Here is a 19,983-nt window from a genome sequence, read left to right as displayed (position 1 = left end):
ACTAACACGGCTGCTACTCTGAAACCTAATATTAGTTAAGTAAAGGGAAGTTCCATAGTTATATACTATAGGGACTCCTGGAGGCTCAGTAAAGCTGTCTGCAAAATGTTTTGTTGTGTTTCCACAGAAAATTTTGGCTTTTTAGTGAAAAATTAAAACCCTAACTATTTCAACTGAAAACTGAAATAGTTTGATTCTGAAATGCTGCTATAGTGCTTCATGGGAGGTGTAATCTGGGTGATTTGTGTTCCCATTCTCCTCTATGGGCAGGGTCTCCTGGATGAACTACATCTCACGTGATACACCACAGTCTCTTGGTGAGGGGGAGGAGTACCTGGCCATGGTGCATCATGAGAGATGTTGTCTGGCATATCCAACTCAAAATATATCAGTTTGCAGCCAAAATCTGAAAACTTTTCAGTTTCCAAGCATTTGATTTTCAATAAAAATTCAAAATTTTGCTCAGAATGCAGAAATTTGCACAAAAATATTCATTTAGTTATGAACCCAAATGTCCATTGAAAAACTGGCTTCAATGGAAAATTGTCCACTATCCCTAGTGCTCAGCACTTTTGAAAATCACATTACTTATGTAAGTGTTTAAATATGGATACAGGAGCCTAACTTTAGGTGTACATTATTTTAAAATCTCAGTCTGTATTTATATACTGGAATCTCCCTCCAACATCTCCATTCTGTCTCTGATGCTGCACCTTTTGTATCCTACCAGAACTCATCTATAAAGACTCTAACATCTTCTCTTTAATTCTGTCCTGGAGACCCACTTCTCATCTGACTTCTTCTTGAAATCAACCAATTAGTAATGGCTGGACCGAGCATCAGCTGGTGAAAGCAGATAGTCTGTTTTTAATATTTATAAATGAGAAAAAATACCACTGAAATCGAGTTTTTAAATTACTTGGAACCATCAAGCCATGCACTTAAGAAGCCTAGGAAAAGTGTGACTTTATGACAGTTATCCTTGTCTTCCCTTTTATCTTCCATTCTATTGTTTGCTACACTCACTTGTTGCACTTGTTTCATACTATTAATAAAGAATAATACTATCCAGCTTTTATATAGTGCTTTTCATCTGTAGCTCTCATACCGCTTTACCAAGGAGGTCAGTAGCATTATCTCCACTTTAAAGATGGGAAAACTGAGGCACAGGGAGAGGAAGTGACTTGCCCAAGTTCACTGAGCCTGCTAGTGGTAGGGTTAAAAATTGAACCTAGGTCTCCTGTGTCCCAAATCAGGGCCAAAGCCACTAGGGACCACGTGTTCCTCTGTGTATTTGTACAATACCTAGCAAAATGGAAACCTAATTATGACTAGAATCTTTGTGCTCTATCATGCAAATGATAATAATTCAATGGAAAATGAGCACTAAAGGCCTATTCTTGCAAAATATTGAACAATCCTGCAAGGTGCTGAGTGCTCTAAGCATATCTTCAGTGAATATTAGGGGCACTCAGAATTTTTCAGGAAGTGCTCAACACCCCACAGAATGCAACCTTGCAGTAGTTATTTTTGTGGGTTTCTGCTTAATGCATAAAATGTGAGAGTGTAGTTTGTACCTGTTACCCAAAACTCAAGATAAAAATAGACCTTAATAAAATATTCTGAGCAGTTTGGGTGCTGTTATATGCCTTATAAATTATACCTGGATACAGTGTGTGTTGGGGGTGGCGGGAGAGGGAGAAAAGAAAGTAACACACACACATAGCAAATGTAATGTTTTTTCTTCAACCATTTAAATCACTTTGTTTTGGATTCAAAAGCAAATATGACCATATTCAAACTGAGGAAGCTGAGCAAGGTAGCAGAAGCTCAGCAAAACTGATTTTCCTTCACCTCACACTTCCTCAACATAAAGGGGTATACATAAATGTGTGTGTGTGTGGTGGCAGCTTCTCTTCTGCATGTCAGACACCTTGCTCTCAGAGAACATAGGATCATCACTGCTCTACTGCTGTTAATTACAGTGCAATCATGCTGACTGTTTTCCGAGTTTATCTTAGGCCTGCAGGCAGTGTTCAAATGCTTTGACTCTACTTTTCTGTCTCATTGTGAAAAAAATACAAAAAAAGATTCTTTTGACTGCTGCACTGAGACTGAATTTACTCATTTTTTCCCCACTGCCATGAGGTGAAGAGATGCACTGCAACTATTAGGTGAAGTTGACCCAAAGGCCGTACATGCACTACACCAGCGGTTCTCAAAGTGTAGGTCGGGAACCCAAAGTGGATCGCAACCCCGTTTTAATGGGGTCGCCAGGACTGGTGTTAGACTTGCTGGGGCCTGGGGCCTAAGCCCAAGCCTCACCACCCGGAGCCAAAGCTCAAGCCTCACCACCTGAGGCTGAAGTCGAAGCCCAAGGGCTTCAGCCCTGTGTAGCAGAGCTCAGGTTACAGGCCACCTGCCTGGGGCTGAAGCCCTTGGGCTTGAGCCCACCAGCTCGGGGCAGTAGAGCTTGAGCTTTGGCTCCGGGAGGTGGAGCTTGGGTATTGCCCCTCCCCCCCCCGCAGTGGGGCTCGGGTGGTCTCAGACTTTGCTCCCCCGTCATGGGGTTGTGTAGTTATTTTTGTTATCAGAAGGGGGTCACGGTGTAAAGAAGCTTGAGAACCCCTGATCTACACTTTGAGCTAGGGTGTGATTCCCAGCTCGCGTAGACATCATGTACGCTATTCATGATACAAGATATTTTTCTAGCAAGTTGCTTTTTCCTGATTAATGTTTCATAATTATTTCAAACGAGGTTTTGGGGAGGAGTTGGGTGGGTGGGGCAGCTCAGACATTTAAGCTCTGAACAACACAGTGCTTGCTGTCTGGTTTCTATAGATGCTATAGTACCTTGTGTCAAACTTAGGCCAGGTCTACACTAAAAAGTTAGGTCGACCCAGCCATATTGCTCAGGGGTGTGAAAAATCTCTCACTCCTATGTGACAAAGTTAAAATGATCCAACCCCCGATGTGACACCACTGTATTGATGGAAGAATTTTTCTGAGGACCTAGCTACCTCCTCTTGGAGAGGTGGATAAAGTACAGTGACAGGAGAACTGTTCCTGTCACTGTAGTGAATGTCTGCACAGAAGCACTACACTGTTTCTAGTAAAGACGTAGGGATATTTTCCTACATCATAGATATAATAACAACTTATTGTTTTCAATATTTTGCTGAAAAATTTTACTTAGTTTCAATTCTTTGTAAATTGGGTGAGATCTAGGGTTTAATCCAAAAAGCCCCTTGAAGTCAATGGAAGGATTCCCATTGCCTTCAACTGATAATGAATCAGATCCTTGATGCTCAAATGTAACTGCTGCAGACATTAATGGGAGGTACACACAAGCCTCAAGGATAAAAGAATACAGCTCATGTAGAGTTCTATAACAGCAAGAAACAGATCTACCAAAGATCCATGCAGGAGATTTCATGGCATTGTTTAAAGAACATTCTTTATAGTATATTAGAAATGAATGTCTTTCAAGTTATAATGGCCCTGATTTTTATTTTTATCATTTTTTGCCATTCAATGTACGTGACATTTACTCAAGACTGTTACACATGGTTAATATTTTCTGTGGATGAGACTACATTTAATACAGGCTGAGTGGTTAAAATGAACAGAGCCATTCTCAGTAGAGCAAAAAGAAGCATGTTGGATGTGAAAATCTAAATTGTTTCTCTCTTGGATTTTCAGAACTGAATAAATGTGGCTTCCACATGGATTTTCTACAAATAGATTTCATGATGGTTTTCCAAAATTGCTTATTAGATGTGGAATTCTCAAGAAAATTGTAGATATAACTCTACTTAGAAACAAGCACTTGGGTCTGCTGGCAATTTATTGTTTTAAATACAAGCAAGAGTTGTTATAGGGAGCTCTGTAGCCAATCTGACATGATGACCTGTTTCTATTTACTTCTTTGCTGACTGAAGATTTTCAAGGGTGCCATAATAGTCTACATTTTATGTACAAATTGCAAAGTATTCCCCCTGCTATCTCTTGTTTGAATTCCAGTGGGTTCCTTACATTGCAGCTGGCTAATTTGGACTTTACATTTATTCACGAACTAATCCATACTTCAGAATTTATAATTTATAAGAACAAGACCAGGATGATAGTTTTGGATGAATTTAGAAATCAATGAATATGTATTACAATTAGGGCTGTCAATTAATCGCAGTTAACTCACGCGATTAACTCAAAACTATTAATCATGATTAAAAAAATTAATCGTGATTAATCGCAGTTTTAATCACACTGTTAAACAATAAAATACCAATTGAAATTTATTAAATATTTTGGATTTTTGTCTACATTTTCATATATATTGTATTCTGTGTTGTAACTGAAATCAGTGTATGTTATTTTTATTACAAATATTTGCACTGTAAAAAAGATAAAATAAATGGTATTTTTCAGTTCACCTCATACAAATAATGTAGTGCCATCTCTTTGTCGTGAAAGTACAACTTACAAATGTAGATTTTTTGTTAAATTACTGCACTCAGAAACATAAAAATGTAAAACTTTAGAGCCTACAAGTCCACTCAGTCCTACTTCTTTTTCAGCTAATCACTAAGACAAACAAGTTTGTTTACATTTACAGGTGATAATACTGCCCTCTTTTTATTTACAGTGTCACCAGAAAGTGAGAACAGACATTTGCATGGCACTTTTGTAGCTGGCATTGCAAGGTATTTATGTGCCAAATATGCTACACATTTGGATGCCCCTTCGTGCTTCGGCCACCATTCCAGAGGACATGCTTCCATGCTGATGATGCTCGTTAAAAAAATAATGCATTAATTAAATTTGTGACTGAACTCGTTGGGGGAGAATTGTATGTCCCTGCTCTGTTTTACCTGCATTCTGCCATATATTTCATATTATAGTAGTCTCGGACGTTGTTCATTCTAAGAACACTTTGACTGCAGATTTGACAAAACGCAAAGAAGATACCAATGTGAGATTTCTAAAGATACCCACAGCACTCGACTCAAGGTTTAAGAATCTGAAGTGCCTTCCAAAATCTGAGAGGGACAAGGTGTAGAGCATGCTTTCAGAAGTCTTAAAAGAGCAACACTCCAGGGCAGAAACTACAGACCCCGAACCACCAAAAAAGAAAATCAATCTTCTGCTGGTGGCATCTGACTCAGATAATGAAAATGAACATGCATCAGTCCGCATGGCTTTGGATTGTTATTGAGCAGAACCCATCTCAGCATGGACGCATGTCTTCTGGAATGGTGGTTGAAGCTTGAAGGGACATACGAATGTTTAGCATATCTGGCATGTAAATATCTTGCTACGCCGTGCGAATATCCATTCTCACTTTCAGGTGACATTGTAAACAAGAGGCAGGTAACATTATCTCATGCAAATGTAAACAAACTTGTTTGTCTGAGCGATTGGCTGAACAAGAAGTAGGACTGAGTGGACTTGCAGGGTCTAAAATTTTACATTGTTTTATTTTTGAATGCAGGGTTTTTTGTACATAATTCTATATTTGTAAGTTTAAATTTCATGATAAAGAGATTGCACTACAGCAGTTGTATTAGTATTAGGTGAAATGAAAAATACTATCTCTCTTGTTTTTTTACAGTGCAAATACTTGTAATACAAAATAAATATAAATTGAGCACTTTGTATTATGTGTTGTAATTGAAATCAATATATTTCAAAATGTAGAAAACATCCAAAACTATTTAAATAAATGGTATTCTATTATTAACAGTGTGATTAATCGCACCATTAATCGCAATTAGTTTTTTTAATCACTTGACAGCCTTAATTAAAATGAATTGTATTGCAAGGCATGTTTTATAAAGGAAGACCGATGTTTGTAATAAATGTTAGTGCATTCTCGGCTGGTGTACACTAGCCTTATTTCATAGGTGGCTGTACTGCAGTCAGATGTAAGTATTATCCTCAAAAACTCATAGTCTACTGAGGACTGTTGCACTAGTCAGAGTGATCATGGTTGGTGGCGTTGCCCCAGGCATCATGTAGTGAAGTTTCCAGATATGGCTCAATTCTGTGATCCCTGCGGGTGGCACCAAGTAGGATCAGGACGTACACTCCTTTGTGCATTGATGGAGAGTTTGAGTGCATGTTGTGCTGGGATGTTTTTGTCACTCCTGGTGATATGGCCAGAGATTGTGCAACACTGCTTTTGAATACAATGAGTGATTGAAGGAAGGCCAGATCTCTGTGAGATCATGACATTGCACAAATTCAAACCACTGTATGCTCAGGATTTGGCTCTGACCATGCATATGGAATGTCTCTATCTTCTTTAAGCTTGCCTATAAGAGAGGGCAGGTTTCTAACCTGTATTGCAATTCAGGTTGAACATGGGTTTGATAGATTCTAAACTTTATCTCAGCACAAAGACTTTTTTGCATCCATAAGCAAGACATTGACTTCATGCAGGACACAGTGAGACCTATTCATCAAAACATCCAGTTTGCTGTGACCATTGAAAGTCTGCTTGCAGCAGAAGTAGATGAACTCATCACTGCTCTCACAATACTCTGCCCTACCTGCATTAGAGTTTCTGTTGGCCCAGCTCTGAGGTTCTGGGCTTGGGCTTCTGGCATGAAACATTCAAACCTTGGGCTTCTGCCATGAAACATTCAATCCCACAGTGTGGCCACCATCTTGAAGAGCTTGGAGAGTGGAGTTGAAATTCTATGGCTTCTCCACATGCAAGATAGCATCGTTGTCACAGTCTTGGTCAGAGAACACTTGACCAAACTTGATTCTGATGTGTGGGGTGGCAAATCCTAATATACAGTCAATAGCTCAACAGAATAGTGCCAGGGTGAGAATGTGTCCCTGCCGCATACCTGAGTTTGTGTAGAAATGTGGCAAAAGCCAGGAACCAAAGCACGCTCTCGCTCTAGTAGCAGTTTGAAAATCATGCACCAGTTTTATCAGAACATCTGGAACATCAGCTCCTTACAGTGTGAGCCAAAGTGCTCAGCTATCAATCAAATCAAAAGCCTTTTTGATGTTGATATATGCCCCATAAAGTGGACTGTTAAATTCTCGGAGTAACTCAGGCAGAAGCTGAAGGGTAAGGACAGCATTCGTTTTTGACCACTGAGCTGTGAAACCTGATCGCGATGAACGATGATTTAAGCATCAATTTTTTATTTAATTATTAAAAGCTTTCAAAGTGTGACTGAGATGACAAGCAAAGAGAGGGTCAAACTAAATCATTTTGTTAAAAGTCTTCAGAACAGAGCCCATGTCCAAATTTAATGAGTGTTGGCCTATTTCAATACTGGACTGAACTGGAACACCAAATCAAATGGCCACTGAACTTCTGGGAAATTCAATTTCTGGATCTGAGCATCCTTATTTCAACCCTCTTTTAGGCACAATCAAAAAACAGGTTAGGGTATCAACCTTCCTCGTACAGTGGACATTTGTACAATGTACTCGTCCCCCATTTTGTTTGAAACTTTGTGCATTTTGTGTTCAAGAGAAACCCATATGGGTTTTGCCCCACAGGGCAGGGGGTGTGGGGATTCTGTGTCTTGGGTGGGGGATGACAGCTTGGGGCTGGGGACATTGGGGCTTGTGACTGCCACACTGTCCCATAGGGCAGCTTCTGCCAGGGCTGGGGACACTGGGGCTCAGGGCAGCTTCTGCCAGTGCTTGGGGCTCGTGCTTCAGCCCCATGGGGTGGCTTCTGCCAGGGCTCAGGGTGCCTGAGCTCGAGGCTTCAGCCCCGGGGATGGGGGTGCTGGAGATCGGGGCTTTAACCCAGAGTGGATGGCTCCGGCTTCTGCCCTGCAGGGTGACGGGGTTCAGGACTCCAACCTTCAGCTGCCAGGCTCTAGGGCTCCCAGTGGCCCTGCTTGGCAGATGCCCTGAAATGGCTCACAGCCCCTCAGTGGGCCACAGACCCCCAGTTGAGAACCACAGATATAGGACTCAATGGAATAAGGAAATGCACTGTGGGTTCCCCTTGACACTTAATGTCACTTTATTTGACAACTGAGCTGAGAGGGAGGATGGAAAGGGGGGAGCTGGCTAAGGCATAAGGAGGCTTCTCTGCAGAATCTATATATCCCAACTCCTTTTTCTTCTGTATGGGAAGAGGAACAGATATAAAGATTCTGCTCAAATATGTGGAGTACTCTGCAGTCTCTGGCCAGACTGTGTAGAATGTATGGGAATGTGTAGCATGGCTGGATGTGGTTTAAGCATTGTTTCAAGCCGCGGGGTAACTATGGTTAGTTTCCAGCTAATATACGGCCCAGTCAGGTATCCATTGGCATCAGTTACAGTCTTTCATTTGACATCAGTTGACATTGAATTGAGCCTATAGCAAAGATGCTTGAGGTAGATTGCATTACATTTTGATCTCAAATAGCCTCTGAAATAAACTTATCAGCTGCTGGTCTGCAACCAACTATCACTTTATTATGTTGGTTTTCTTTACAGCACACAGACTTAAAATGTGTGCATAATTTTTAAGGTAGAGTGACAAAACCTGTTTAGCTTTCTATATTGTGATTTCTTTAGCTTTCTATATTGTAGCTTTCTTTTTTTTTTTTTAGCTTTCTATATTGTATTCAAAGCTGGAATTTTTTTAATCACCATTAATATGAAAATACTGAACCACCCCTTCCTTCTACCCTTAGCAGTTATTATCATAATTTCTACCCATTAACAAGAAAGTTGGAAATATATAAGACCATCTCTTGAGCTAGATGTCAAGCTCCAGAATTTACAGCCATTTATGCCATCTGGGAGTCTGATGATGATCCAATTTGTATTCGCAAAAAGAAAAGGAGTACTTGTGGCACCTTAGAGACTAACCAATTTATTTGAGCATAAGCTTTCGTGAGCTACAGCTCACTTCATCGGATGCATACTGTGGAAAGTGTAGAAGATCTTTTTATATACACACAAAGCATGAAAAAATACCTCCTCCCACCCCACTCTCCTGCTGGTAATAGCTTTTCTAAAGTGATCACTCTCCTTACAATGTGTGTGATAATCAAGTTGGGCCATTTCCAGCACAAATCCAGGTTTTCTCACCCCCCCACACACAAACCCACTCTCCTGTGTGTGTGTGTGTGGCGGGGGGGGGGGTTGAGAAAACCTGGATTTGTGCTGGAAATGGCCCAACTTGATTATCATACACATTGTAAGGAGAGAGATCACTTTAGATAAACTATTGCCAGCAGGAGAGTGGGGTGGGAGGAGGTATTTTTTCATGCTTTGTGTGTATATAAAAAGATCTTCTACACTTTCCACAGTATGCATCCGATGAAGTGAGCTGTAGCTCACGAAAGCTTATGCTCAAATAAATTGGTTAGTCTCTAAGGTGCCACAAGTACTCCTTTTCTTTTTGCGAATACAGACTAACACGGCTGTTACTCTGAAACCAATTTGTATTATGTATTACAAACTTAATAAAGATGTCCCAAAAGCAAATGGATAATACAACACAAAATAGGTGTCACAGACTTCACCCATCATGTAAAGAATCTTAGAATCAGTGCACTGAATGCACTGGAAATTCTACACAAGTGTTACTTTAATTATTTGGGGGAAAACACTATGTGATGGAAGTACTACTGTATGTTTCTCTTCACCTTTGGACACTTAGTATACTGGATGCTTAAATGGTGTATCAATATATATTTAATCAACATGACAGCAAGGCTTAATCCTAATTGGTGAAGAACATGTTAGTTAACAGAGACGGAATGGTTTGTTAATCTGTCACGAAGCAAGAAGATGCACATTACTTGTAGCACTGACTGTTCAGCTTTCAGTAAAAATGTACTGAACGTCACACTGCTTGCTTTTCTGTTACACTCAGAGAGCTCTGCAGTTGACTGCAAAAGCTGCATCTGGAACTTCTAGACTGTGAATAGGCCACCTTATGAACGTAGCATGTATAATTGGCTCCCTGATAATAATTAAAGCCCCAGTTCAGCAAATCACTTAAAGTGGTGCTTAAGTTCCGTGTTGAATAAGAATGGACATAAGCGTTGCTTAAGTGCTTCACTGAAAGCACTTGAAAATGAAAGTCCTAATGAATTCAAGTTGTAATACATACTCTTGTTTATGCACGTGTATTCAAAATGTTCTGAGGGAGCCTTTCAAAATTTTACCAGCCCGCTCACCCCCAGTGAGTAGTTTTTGTTTTTTGTTTTCTGGAGACTTGTTTAGAGGGATGAATGGGTGCAATATTATTTGAGGTTTTAATTATCTTCAATCATTGTGGTTAAAGACAAGTGAGTATTTTAAAGCTATTGCCAGCAATTCCATGAGAACAACCCACAGAGGCAGGAGAAATCCAGAACTGCTATTGCACAATGTTGCAGATGATGAAATTTCTATCCTGATTTCATCTGGAGCATAAAATGACTTGTATGTTTGTTATATAGGTATGATTATTTACTGCTGCATTTGAAGGGATGCAGGTAGATGCATATTTTAATCAAAATTGGGGGAAATTTTACAAAAAAAAATTCATGAACATATTTTGCAAATTCTCAATCAAACTGGTCACATTCATATCTATTCAGAATTATTCATGCCAGCAAAGTTTGGAAAATAATCATTTTTTTTACCACAAAGAGAGAGAAATTAATTTAATGACAAAACAAGATTCTATTTCAGGGAGAAACTGAAAGAGTTTACAAATGTTAGGTCATCCAACCATTTAGTGACTCGGGAGCAACATCATGTTGCATCTAGGAAGAGTTAGGTGACCAATCACATGATATAAATAGTGAATTGTGAATAGCAAATACATGAATTATTATAGCAAAGTTAATGAGAAAACATAGGCTAAAAATAGTTTACAGAAGTAAGTTGTCAAACAAATGCTAATAAACAAATTCATAACAATCTATATCCATTTGCAGATAGTTCACAAACAGAAAAATATGGTAATTTCACTGGAGTATGAATTTTAGGCCTGATCCTATTCCGGGTTAGTCCTAAAATGTATGAACATTGCAAGGAATCTGATCTGATTTTATTACTACCAGGGAAGTTTTGCAGTGTCGTATTTCATTGATAAAAATTCACACACACGCATCTCTAGTGAATTTTTAAGAGGCATCAAATAGATTATTCACAACCACTGGGAAAGTCTTCTTTCCTGCTTTCAACTTTGGTTGGGTTAGGCAAATATTTGTGAGCACTACCATATTCAAGAGAGATGAAGGGGAATTTGAATAAAACCTGTAGATTGTGCATCTTTGAGTCTAATTTATGATATCCCAATGAAAAAATAAACATTAAATACATGTCCTACCTGGTTGTTGCATTATATATTCTTCCGTTAAATTATAGCCTAGAGAAAACATATTTACAATTCATATCGCATTCATGCATTTATCCTGCTCAGATGTAATCCGTAAATGGTATGTTTGCTTTTCCAATGGCCACAATAATATATAATCACTAAGCAACAATGTTATTTACGTCTTCCCTTTAGGGGCCGATGTTATCAATTTTGATGGCCATGCTGTGTTACCGTACAGATTCAGGAACAAGAAAATGAAAACATTGAAAGACGTCATCACTCTGAAATTTAAAACCTCTGAAAGTGAAGGTGTCATCTTCCATGGTGAAGGGCAGCAAGGAGACTATATCACCCTGGAACTGAAAAAAGCCAAGCTGGTCCTTAATTTAAATCTAGGTATGCTTATTCTTTAAAAATCATTTTAGGTACATAATTTAAATTCAAATACCATTCTCCTTTTTTTCCTTCTTCTTTTGCTTGTTGTTTTAAGCAGCACCTTATAATCAGATCATCTGGTGAAAATGCTGAATCCTTTCCTGTATACAGTATTTTTAAATGAGTGTAGATTATGTCTTACTATGGATGCAGAATGTCAAAAATATGAAAATGAAACCACAAATAGAAACACAACAAAAAAAGTGACACCTAGAAATGCAGTGTTCCCAAAAATGACAAGAGAATCTTATTCTTGGTTTAGGGCATACATGGTGCTGGTTAGCTTTACACAGATTCATTTACAGTAGAAGCAAAATGGCTGTGGGAGAGAGGGAGCTGATCAGCAGTACTGGGGGAAAGGCCCGGTGAATTTAAGAAGACTTGGGAAGCTGCAGAGAAAACAGTGAGGGGCCCTCACTGAGAAGCCATGGGCGAATGCCAAGCTGAGGTCCAAGATACTGCCTTGGAGAAAGTATAGCCAGAGAGGAGGTAGAGTGACAGCTCCGGGCTGCAAATGCTTAAGGAGAAATCCTGGCCCTACTTAAGTCAGTGGTAGAACAGGATTTCACCCTGAATGTCTGATATGATCTTCAGATGTGCGTGTGGAGGGGTGGGAAAACTTACCGATCTCAGGTTTCAGAGTAGCAGCCGTGTTAATCTGTATCCGCAAAAAGAAAAGGAGGACTTGTGGCACCTTAGAGACTAACAAATTTATTTGAGCATAAGCTTTCATGAGCTACAGCTCACTTCATCAGATGCATTCAGTAGAAAATAAGTGGGGAGATTTATATACACAGAGAACGTGAAACAATGGGTGTTGCCATACACACTGTAAGGAGAGTGGTCAGGTAAGGTGAGCTATTACCAGAAGGAGAGCGGGGGGAACCTTTTGTAGTGATAATCGAGGTGGGCCATTTCCAGCAGTTGACAAGACCATCTGAGGAACAGCAGGCGGGGGGAGGGAATAAACATGGGGAAATAGTTTTACTTTGTGTAATGACCCATCCACTCCCAGTCTTTATTCAAGCCTAAATTAATTGTATCCAGTCTGCAAATTAATTCCAATTCAGCAGTCTCTCATTGGAGTCTGTTTCTGAAGTTTTTTTGTTGAAGAATTGCCACTTTTAGGTACATGGCAGAGGGATACAATTAACTTAGGCTTGAATAAAGACTGGGAGTGGATGGGTCATTATACAAAGTAAAACTAGTTCCCTATGTTTATTTCCCCCTATGCCCCACTGTTCCTCAGATCTTCTTGTCAACTGCTGGAAATGGCCCACCTTGATTACCACTACAAAAGGTCTGACCGTCCGTCCCACCCACCCCTCCGGCTCTCCTGCTGGTAATAGCTCACCTTACCTGATCACTCTGCTTACATTGTGTATGGTAACACCCATTGTTTCATGTTCTCTGTGTATATAAATCTCCCCACTGTATTTTCCACTGAATGCATCCAATGAAGTGAGCTGTAGTTCACAAAAGCTTATTCTCAAATAAATTTGTTAGTCTCTAAGGTGCCACAAGTCCTCCTTTTCTTTTTACCGATCTCAGTAACCTGATGCCAGTGTTGCTAGATCCTATACTCTAAGCAATGTGAGAAGACTATTGGGCCACTTTGGGGAGCTACTTTTCATATGGGCCCACCCTTTTTGTTAGCTTTGAGATTGGGAAATTAGTAGGTTGGTTTTCATTTTGTATTCAGTGAATAATCCATCATATAGCTAATTCTGTGGCAGGATTTAAGGAGACCCTAGATGATGAGACTAAGAAGTGTAGGCTATGTTCATAAAATCTGAGCACTAGAGTGTCAGAGTCAGATACAGGCTCTGTCTGTAGCCAGTTGCCTCATTAAGAAGTTATCTATATATTTATTACTACCGAGTCCTGCCTCTTTCCTTCTGCAAGAGGTATTACAGGCTTCTGAGCAGGTTGGTTTGTAGGCTGAGTTATATAAAATAGTTTTGCTCATATGAGAAGGAAAGTGTGTATGTGGCTTTAGATTCATTTTTTCTTAAAACAAATGCCTTTTAAAATGAGGTTTCATGTAACTTTTGCCTGCTTCTCTTGCAGTCATGTGAACAGTAAATTATTCTATTCATGTATTATTTACAATGCATATTAATTATTTCCACTAGCATTTTCTATTCTGCTCCTTTTTCTAAAGATCAACAGTACAGGCAGATGCTGATGAGGACAGCACATCTTCCTGTAGCACTAATCTATTTTTAACAAATTTCACTGCAATTATAACCCATTTCAGTTTTGTTATATTTCTCAGCTCAGCCAGCCTGAATAATATATAATAGCTTCTATACCTTTGCTTGTCTGGGGTGTGATTATACAGTCTGAGGAGATAGGGGAGGGAAAGATCTACTAAGACTCGAAGTCTGAGTTCCAGTGATGTTTAATGTCAAGAAAGTTTCAGCTTCACAAATAGATTTAGATTATGCTGCATTCAAAACATGGAAGATTGTGTGAACCCTAACTAACATAGCTGTGCCACCAGAAGTGCCTGCTTTAGATTCAGATACACCAGCACAGTTATGCTGTGCTTTTGCCAGTATAGCTTCTTTCCCTTCTGGGGCTGGAATAAGCTTTACCTGCAAAAAGCACAGTTTTTCTGGTATAAGTTATATTCACAATAGGAGTGCTTTGCTGTTATAATATGTCAGTATGGGTATAACTGCAGACCCTTCCAAGTGTAGACATGGCCTAAAGCTTTTCTCTTATCAGACCCCAAGGGCCAACTCCTCATCTAAGTCAGCATAGTTCCACTGAAGCTTGGAAACTGGCCCAAAATCTAAATACTCTAGTGAAAGTGACAGCGAAACACTTTCTAGGGCTCAAACACAGAAAATCTCTGATTGAAAACAATTTTATAACTAACTAGAAGTGGATATTACTATCATTCTCCATCAAACATTTTCTGTTATCAGTAATTACTTATATACCTCACAAATTAGGTATTTGGTATATGACCTAGCTAAATATATTAATGGCAAAAACTCCCAAATGGACCGATCTTGACTTCACAGCAAAAATGGTAGTGGTTATGCAGCATGTTTCATGTGAAATATGATACAGCAGGATGAATATGTTTCCTAAATGACACTGAGTGTGAGTTAATCATCTGCTGCTCTTCTATCCTCTCCATCTCAGGTAGCAACCAGTATGGCTCAATTTATGGTCACACATCCGTGATGACAGGCAGCCTCTTGGATGACCACCATTGGCACTCCATTGTCATAGAACGTCATGGGAGGAACATCAATCTAACACTGGATAGGCACATGCAACATTTCAGAACCAATGGGGAATTTGATTACCTGGACCTGGACTATGAGGTACACAGTGACACCTGTTGCTAGTTCTCCTTCATATCAGCTCTTTAGAATAAAGCCAAATGGGGAACCAACAAACAAAAAGGCGATACAACTTTGATGTCCATACACCAATGCAAGATGTATGGAGAATAAGCTGGAAGAACTGGAAGTATGAGTACATAAACTAGATTAAGACTTAATTTGCACCAGAGAGATTTGGTAGGATAAATCTCATGGCTGGAATGTTGGTTTAGAGGAGTATAGCTTGGTCGGGAAGGATAGGTAGGAGGAAAAGGGAGGAGATGTTATGCTGTACATCAAGAATACATGCACTGGTTCTGAGGTCCAAAAGGAGGGGAGAGACAGACCAGTTGAAAGTCTCTGAGTAAAGATAAAAGGAGAAAAATAGGGTGATGTTGTAGTAGGGGGTCTATTATAGGCCACTAAATCAGGAAGCAGAGGTGGATGAGGCATTTCTGGAACAAATAACAGAAATATCTAAAACACAAGATCTGGTTGTAATGGTGGAATTTAACTACCCGGACATCTGTTGGGAAAGTAATATGGCAAATCACAAAATTGTCCAGTTAGTCCTTTGAATGCATCAGGGACAACTTTTTGTTTCAGAAAGTGGAGGAAGTAACCAGAAGGACAAGCATTTTAAACTTGATTCTGGACCAACAGAGAAGAATTAGTTGCAAATCTGAAGGTAGAAAGCAATTTGGGTGAAAGTGATCATGAAATGATAGATTGCATGATGCTAAGGAAAGGAATGAGTAAGAGCAGCAGAATAAGGATGATGGATTTCAAAGAAGCAGACTTTAACAAACTCAGGAAACTGGTAGGTAAGTTCCAATGGGAAGAAAATCTAAGAGATAAAAAGGTTCAGGAGACCTGGCAGTTTATCAAGGAGACAGTATCCTGGTGCAAAGGAAAGATAGAAAGAATAGTAAGAGTCCAATATGTCAGCACCAGGAGCTCTTTAATGACCTGTACATTAAAAAAAAATCCCGCAAAAAAAGGAAACAAGGACAAATTGCTAAGGAGTACGAAAGAATAACAAAAGCATGTAGGGACAAAATCAGAAAGGCTGAGGCACAAAATTAGTTGCACCTAGCAAGAGAGATAAAAGGCAGTAGGAAGAGATGTTATAAATACATGAAAAACAAGAGAAAGACTAAAGAAACTGTATGTCCTCTATTTAGTTGGGAAGGGGTATTAATAACTGATGACATCAAGAAGGCTGAGGGGATTAATGCCTATTTTGTTTGTCTTCACTGCAAAGGTTAATGGTGACCAGACACTCAACACAATTAATATGAACAGCAAGGAGGGGGAGGTAGAAAGCCAAAATAGGGAAAGAACAGGTTAAAGAATATTTAGATGAGTTAGATATATTCAAGTTGGCAGGACCTGATAAAATTCCTAGGGTACGTAAAGAACTAGCTGAAACCATCTCGGAACGGTTAACCATTATCTTCGAGAACTCATGTGGACAGGTGAGATCCCAAAGGACTGGAGCAGGACAAATATAGTACCTATCTTTAAAAGGGAGAACAAAGAAGACCCGGAGAATTACAGACCACTCAGCCTAACTTCGATACCTGGAAAAATACTGGAACAAATCATTCAACAATCAGTACATAAGCATCTAGAGTTGGGTTATAAGGAATAGTCAGCATGGATTTATCAAAAACAAATCATGCCAAATCCACCTACCTTTTTTCTTTGACAGGGTTACTGTCAGTGGATAAGGGAGAAGTAGTAGACGTGATATGTCTTGTTTTTAGGAAGGCTTTTGACACAGTCACACATGGCATTCTCATATGCATACTAGGGAAATGCAGTCTAGATAAAATTATTGTAAGGCAGATGTATGAGTGGTTGAAAGACTGTACTCAAAAAGTGGTTATCAGTGGTTCACTGTCAAGCAGTGAGGGTGTATCCTGTGGAGTCCTGTGTGCGGTCAGTCCCAGGTCTGGTAAAATTCACTTCTTTTTGTAATGACTTGTAAAATTGTATGCTTGTAAAATTTGAGGATGACACCAAACTGGGGTGCAAGATGGGGGGTGCAAGCACTTTGGAGGAAAGCATTAGAAATCAAAACAACCTTGACAATTGGAGAATTTGTCTGAATTCAACAAGATGAAATTCAATAAAGACAAGAGCAAAGTCCTTCACTTAGGAAGAAAAAAATCGAATGCTCAGCTACAAAATGGAAGAATAAGTGGCGAGGTGATAGTACTGGTGAAAAGGTTCTGGGAATTATAATGGACAACAAATTGAATATGAGTCAACAATGGGAAGCAATTGTGAAAAGGCTAATATCATTTTGGGGTGTATTAATAGGTGTGTTGTATGTAAGACATGGGAGGTAAGTATCCTGCTTTATTTGCCACTGGGGCCTCAGCTGAAGTACTGTGTCCAGGTCTGGATGCCACACTTTAGGAAAGACGTGAAGAAATTGGAGGGAGTCCAGAGGAGAGCAGCAAAAAGTGATAAAAGGTTTCAAAAACCTGACCTATGAGGAAAAGTTGAAAAAAACTGGGCACATTTAGTCTTGAGAAAAGAAGAAAAGGGGACCCGATAATAGCCTTCAAATACATTAAGGGCTGTTATAAACAGTACTGTGATAAATTGTTCTCCATGTACACTGAAGGTAGGACAAGAAGTAATGGGCTTAATCTGCAGCAAGGGAGATTTAGGTCAGATATTAGGAAGAACTTTCTAACTATAAAGGTAGTTAAGCTCCAAGGGAAGTTATGGAATCTCCATCACTGGAGATTTTTAGGAACAGATAGGACAAACACGTGTCAGAGATGATCTAGATTTATTTGAGCACAGTGGGCTGGATTCGATAAACTGCTGTGGTCCCTTCCAGCCCTACATTTCTATGATTCTATGAACTTTAGCTTTTCTGCTACATTTTATGGCATTTATTTTAATCAGTGCTTTTAGTTCTTAGATTCCCTCCAATTTTCTACAAAGCTCTGTAGTTCTGTTAATTTTGAAACTCAGTTCCCCCAATTATCTTCTAGATCCCAAGTCTGCCAAACTTCAGTGCCTGCTGTTAGAGTCATCTCTTTTCTCAGGCATTTATTTATTTATTGGGTCTTAGAGTGTTTACATTCCTGCACGAGTAATGTTCGTGGGCTTTTTAAAAATATCTTTCAGTACTTAGAGATTATGCTGACTGCTTTAACAAATTATTAAAATAAATACACTTTCCTTAACGACAAAATGTAAAATACAATAAATAAAACTAAAAGAACTGTAAGTGCCCCAAAGTCTATTATCTCATTCCAAGTGACCAGCATGCTCCTGAACTAGGAGGCTTGTGTTCAAGAATAGAAATAGGGGATTGGTTTAACCCGCTGACCTTATCTTGTGGCAAAGAAGGCCAAGTAGAAACATGTTACTAATATAGGCCCCAATCCTGCACCTCTTATCAATGGGAGCTTTCTCACCAATCGGAATGTATTCTCTGTAAGAGACAATGAGAAGGGAAGATAGAGAGAGAAATGTGTTTCACTTCTGAATTCAACAGTAAATTTAATAATAATAATCAGAAGTGAATGAAGAATTTATAGCAAATAAGTTTTAGATTAATCTATATCATGTTTGTACTTGATTACTGCATGACTTGTATTGTCGTTAATTTGTTCATTGTCCTAGACTAGTAGATGAATGTGTGCAAATGTGTTGAAGCCCATAGGCTGCTTGTGGGATCTTCTGTATATTTGTCTATTCGCTACTTGTTGTTAGTTATTTGTGGTATTTGATTGGTTGGCTGAGTCACACAGAATTGTTTCTGTCCTTGCAACTTTTATAAAAAGTAGTACAAATACTTCAGTTATGAACCTTGCATGAACCCATATTTGAATAAATATTTCTGAGATTCTCTTTTTTTATGAATATTCTTTTGAGTGAGAAACATTCATGTGAATGTTTGAGGGAAATGACTTAAAAGAGTGGCAAATGCCATTGAAGTAAATTAATGGTTTCATTCAAACAAATGTTCATGAATGCCTTTTTTCAGTACTCATCCAGTTCTAACAAAAGATAATTTACACTTATAATTAGGGTTTTAAAAGTACTAAACACTTAAATTATACCTCATAACAACCTTGAGAGGTAAATATTATTAAAACTATTTTTTCAAGCAGATAAATTGAAAGCACAGTTAGGTTAAATGAGTTGCCTAAGTCTGCACAAAAAGCAAGAGGCACAGATGGGAATAACCAAAGTTTTCTGACTCCCAGTGCCTTGATCTACAAGCTAGAATACACTCCCTCCTCCCTCCCCCAAAGGTAGGAATACATCTAATGTTTACACTCCAATTAAACACCTGCAGCTAGCCTGTGTCAGCTGACTCTGGTTCACTGGGCTCCGGGTCTGTTTAATTGTGGTGTAGACATTCAGGCTTAGGCCGGAGTTGGGCCCATGGGAACCTGTGAGTGGGGATGGTCCCAGAACCTGGGCTCCACTCTGAGCCTGAATGTCTGAATCACAATTAAACAGCCCTGGAGCTTGAGACACATGAGCCCGAATCAGCTGGCACAGGCCAGTCGTAGGTGTTTAATTGCAGTGTAGATATGAGGCCTGAATCTCTGTCCCTTCCAACAAGTAGGGTAGTTTCCCAGGAGCAATCCTCTGGGGTATGTTCTGCTTTGTATGTGTGTGGGAAGCTCCTCATCTCTGATGGAAGTTACATGAATACATCAAAGAGAGAATATACTTTGAATTTGTTTCAGTAATTCATATAAATGTTGGTAGTAGCCCTGAACTGTCTATCTCCTTTCCTCTCAATTAACACTGTCTTTTTAGTGTCTCGTTGTCATACACCACATTTAAATGTGCTGCCCTTATGATAAACTAATCATAGGTGATAAAGCTGAGAGAATCAAAACTACATTTCAAATGGAGAAA

At 39.3% G+C, this 19,983-nt stretch overlaps 1 protein-coding gene across 4 annotated transcripts in view; it reads left to right on the top strand.

Annotated features, from left to right (window-relative positions):
* The window catches only part of CNTNAP2 (contactin associated protein 2), a 1,645,619-nt gene that overhangs the window by 768,187 nt on the left and 857,449 nt on the right, over nucleotides 1–19,983 (top strand). For all 4 annotated transcript variants that reach the window (XM_075125590.1, XM_075125593.1, XM_075125592.1 and 1 more), the window contains 2 exons: nucleotides 11,489–11,692; nucleotides 14,891–15,075. In XM_075125590.1, coding sequence (XP_074981691.1) covers nucleotides 11,489–11,692; nucleotides 14,891–15,075 — 389 coding nt within the window. The remainder of the gene's footprint in view (nucleotides 1–11,488; nucleotides 11,693–14,890; nucleotides 15,076–19,983) is intronic.

Source organism: Caretta caretta, chromosome 2 (genome assembly GCF_965140235.1).
Source record: "Caretta caretta isolate rCarCar2 chromosome 2, rCarCar1.hap1, whole genome shotgun sequence".
NCBI lineage: Eukaryota > Metazoa > Chordata > Testudines > Cheloniidae > Caretta > Caretta caretta.
Note: the sequence above shows the minus strand (reverse complement) of the source record. Positions and strands in the feature narration are given on the sequence as shown.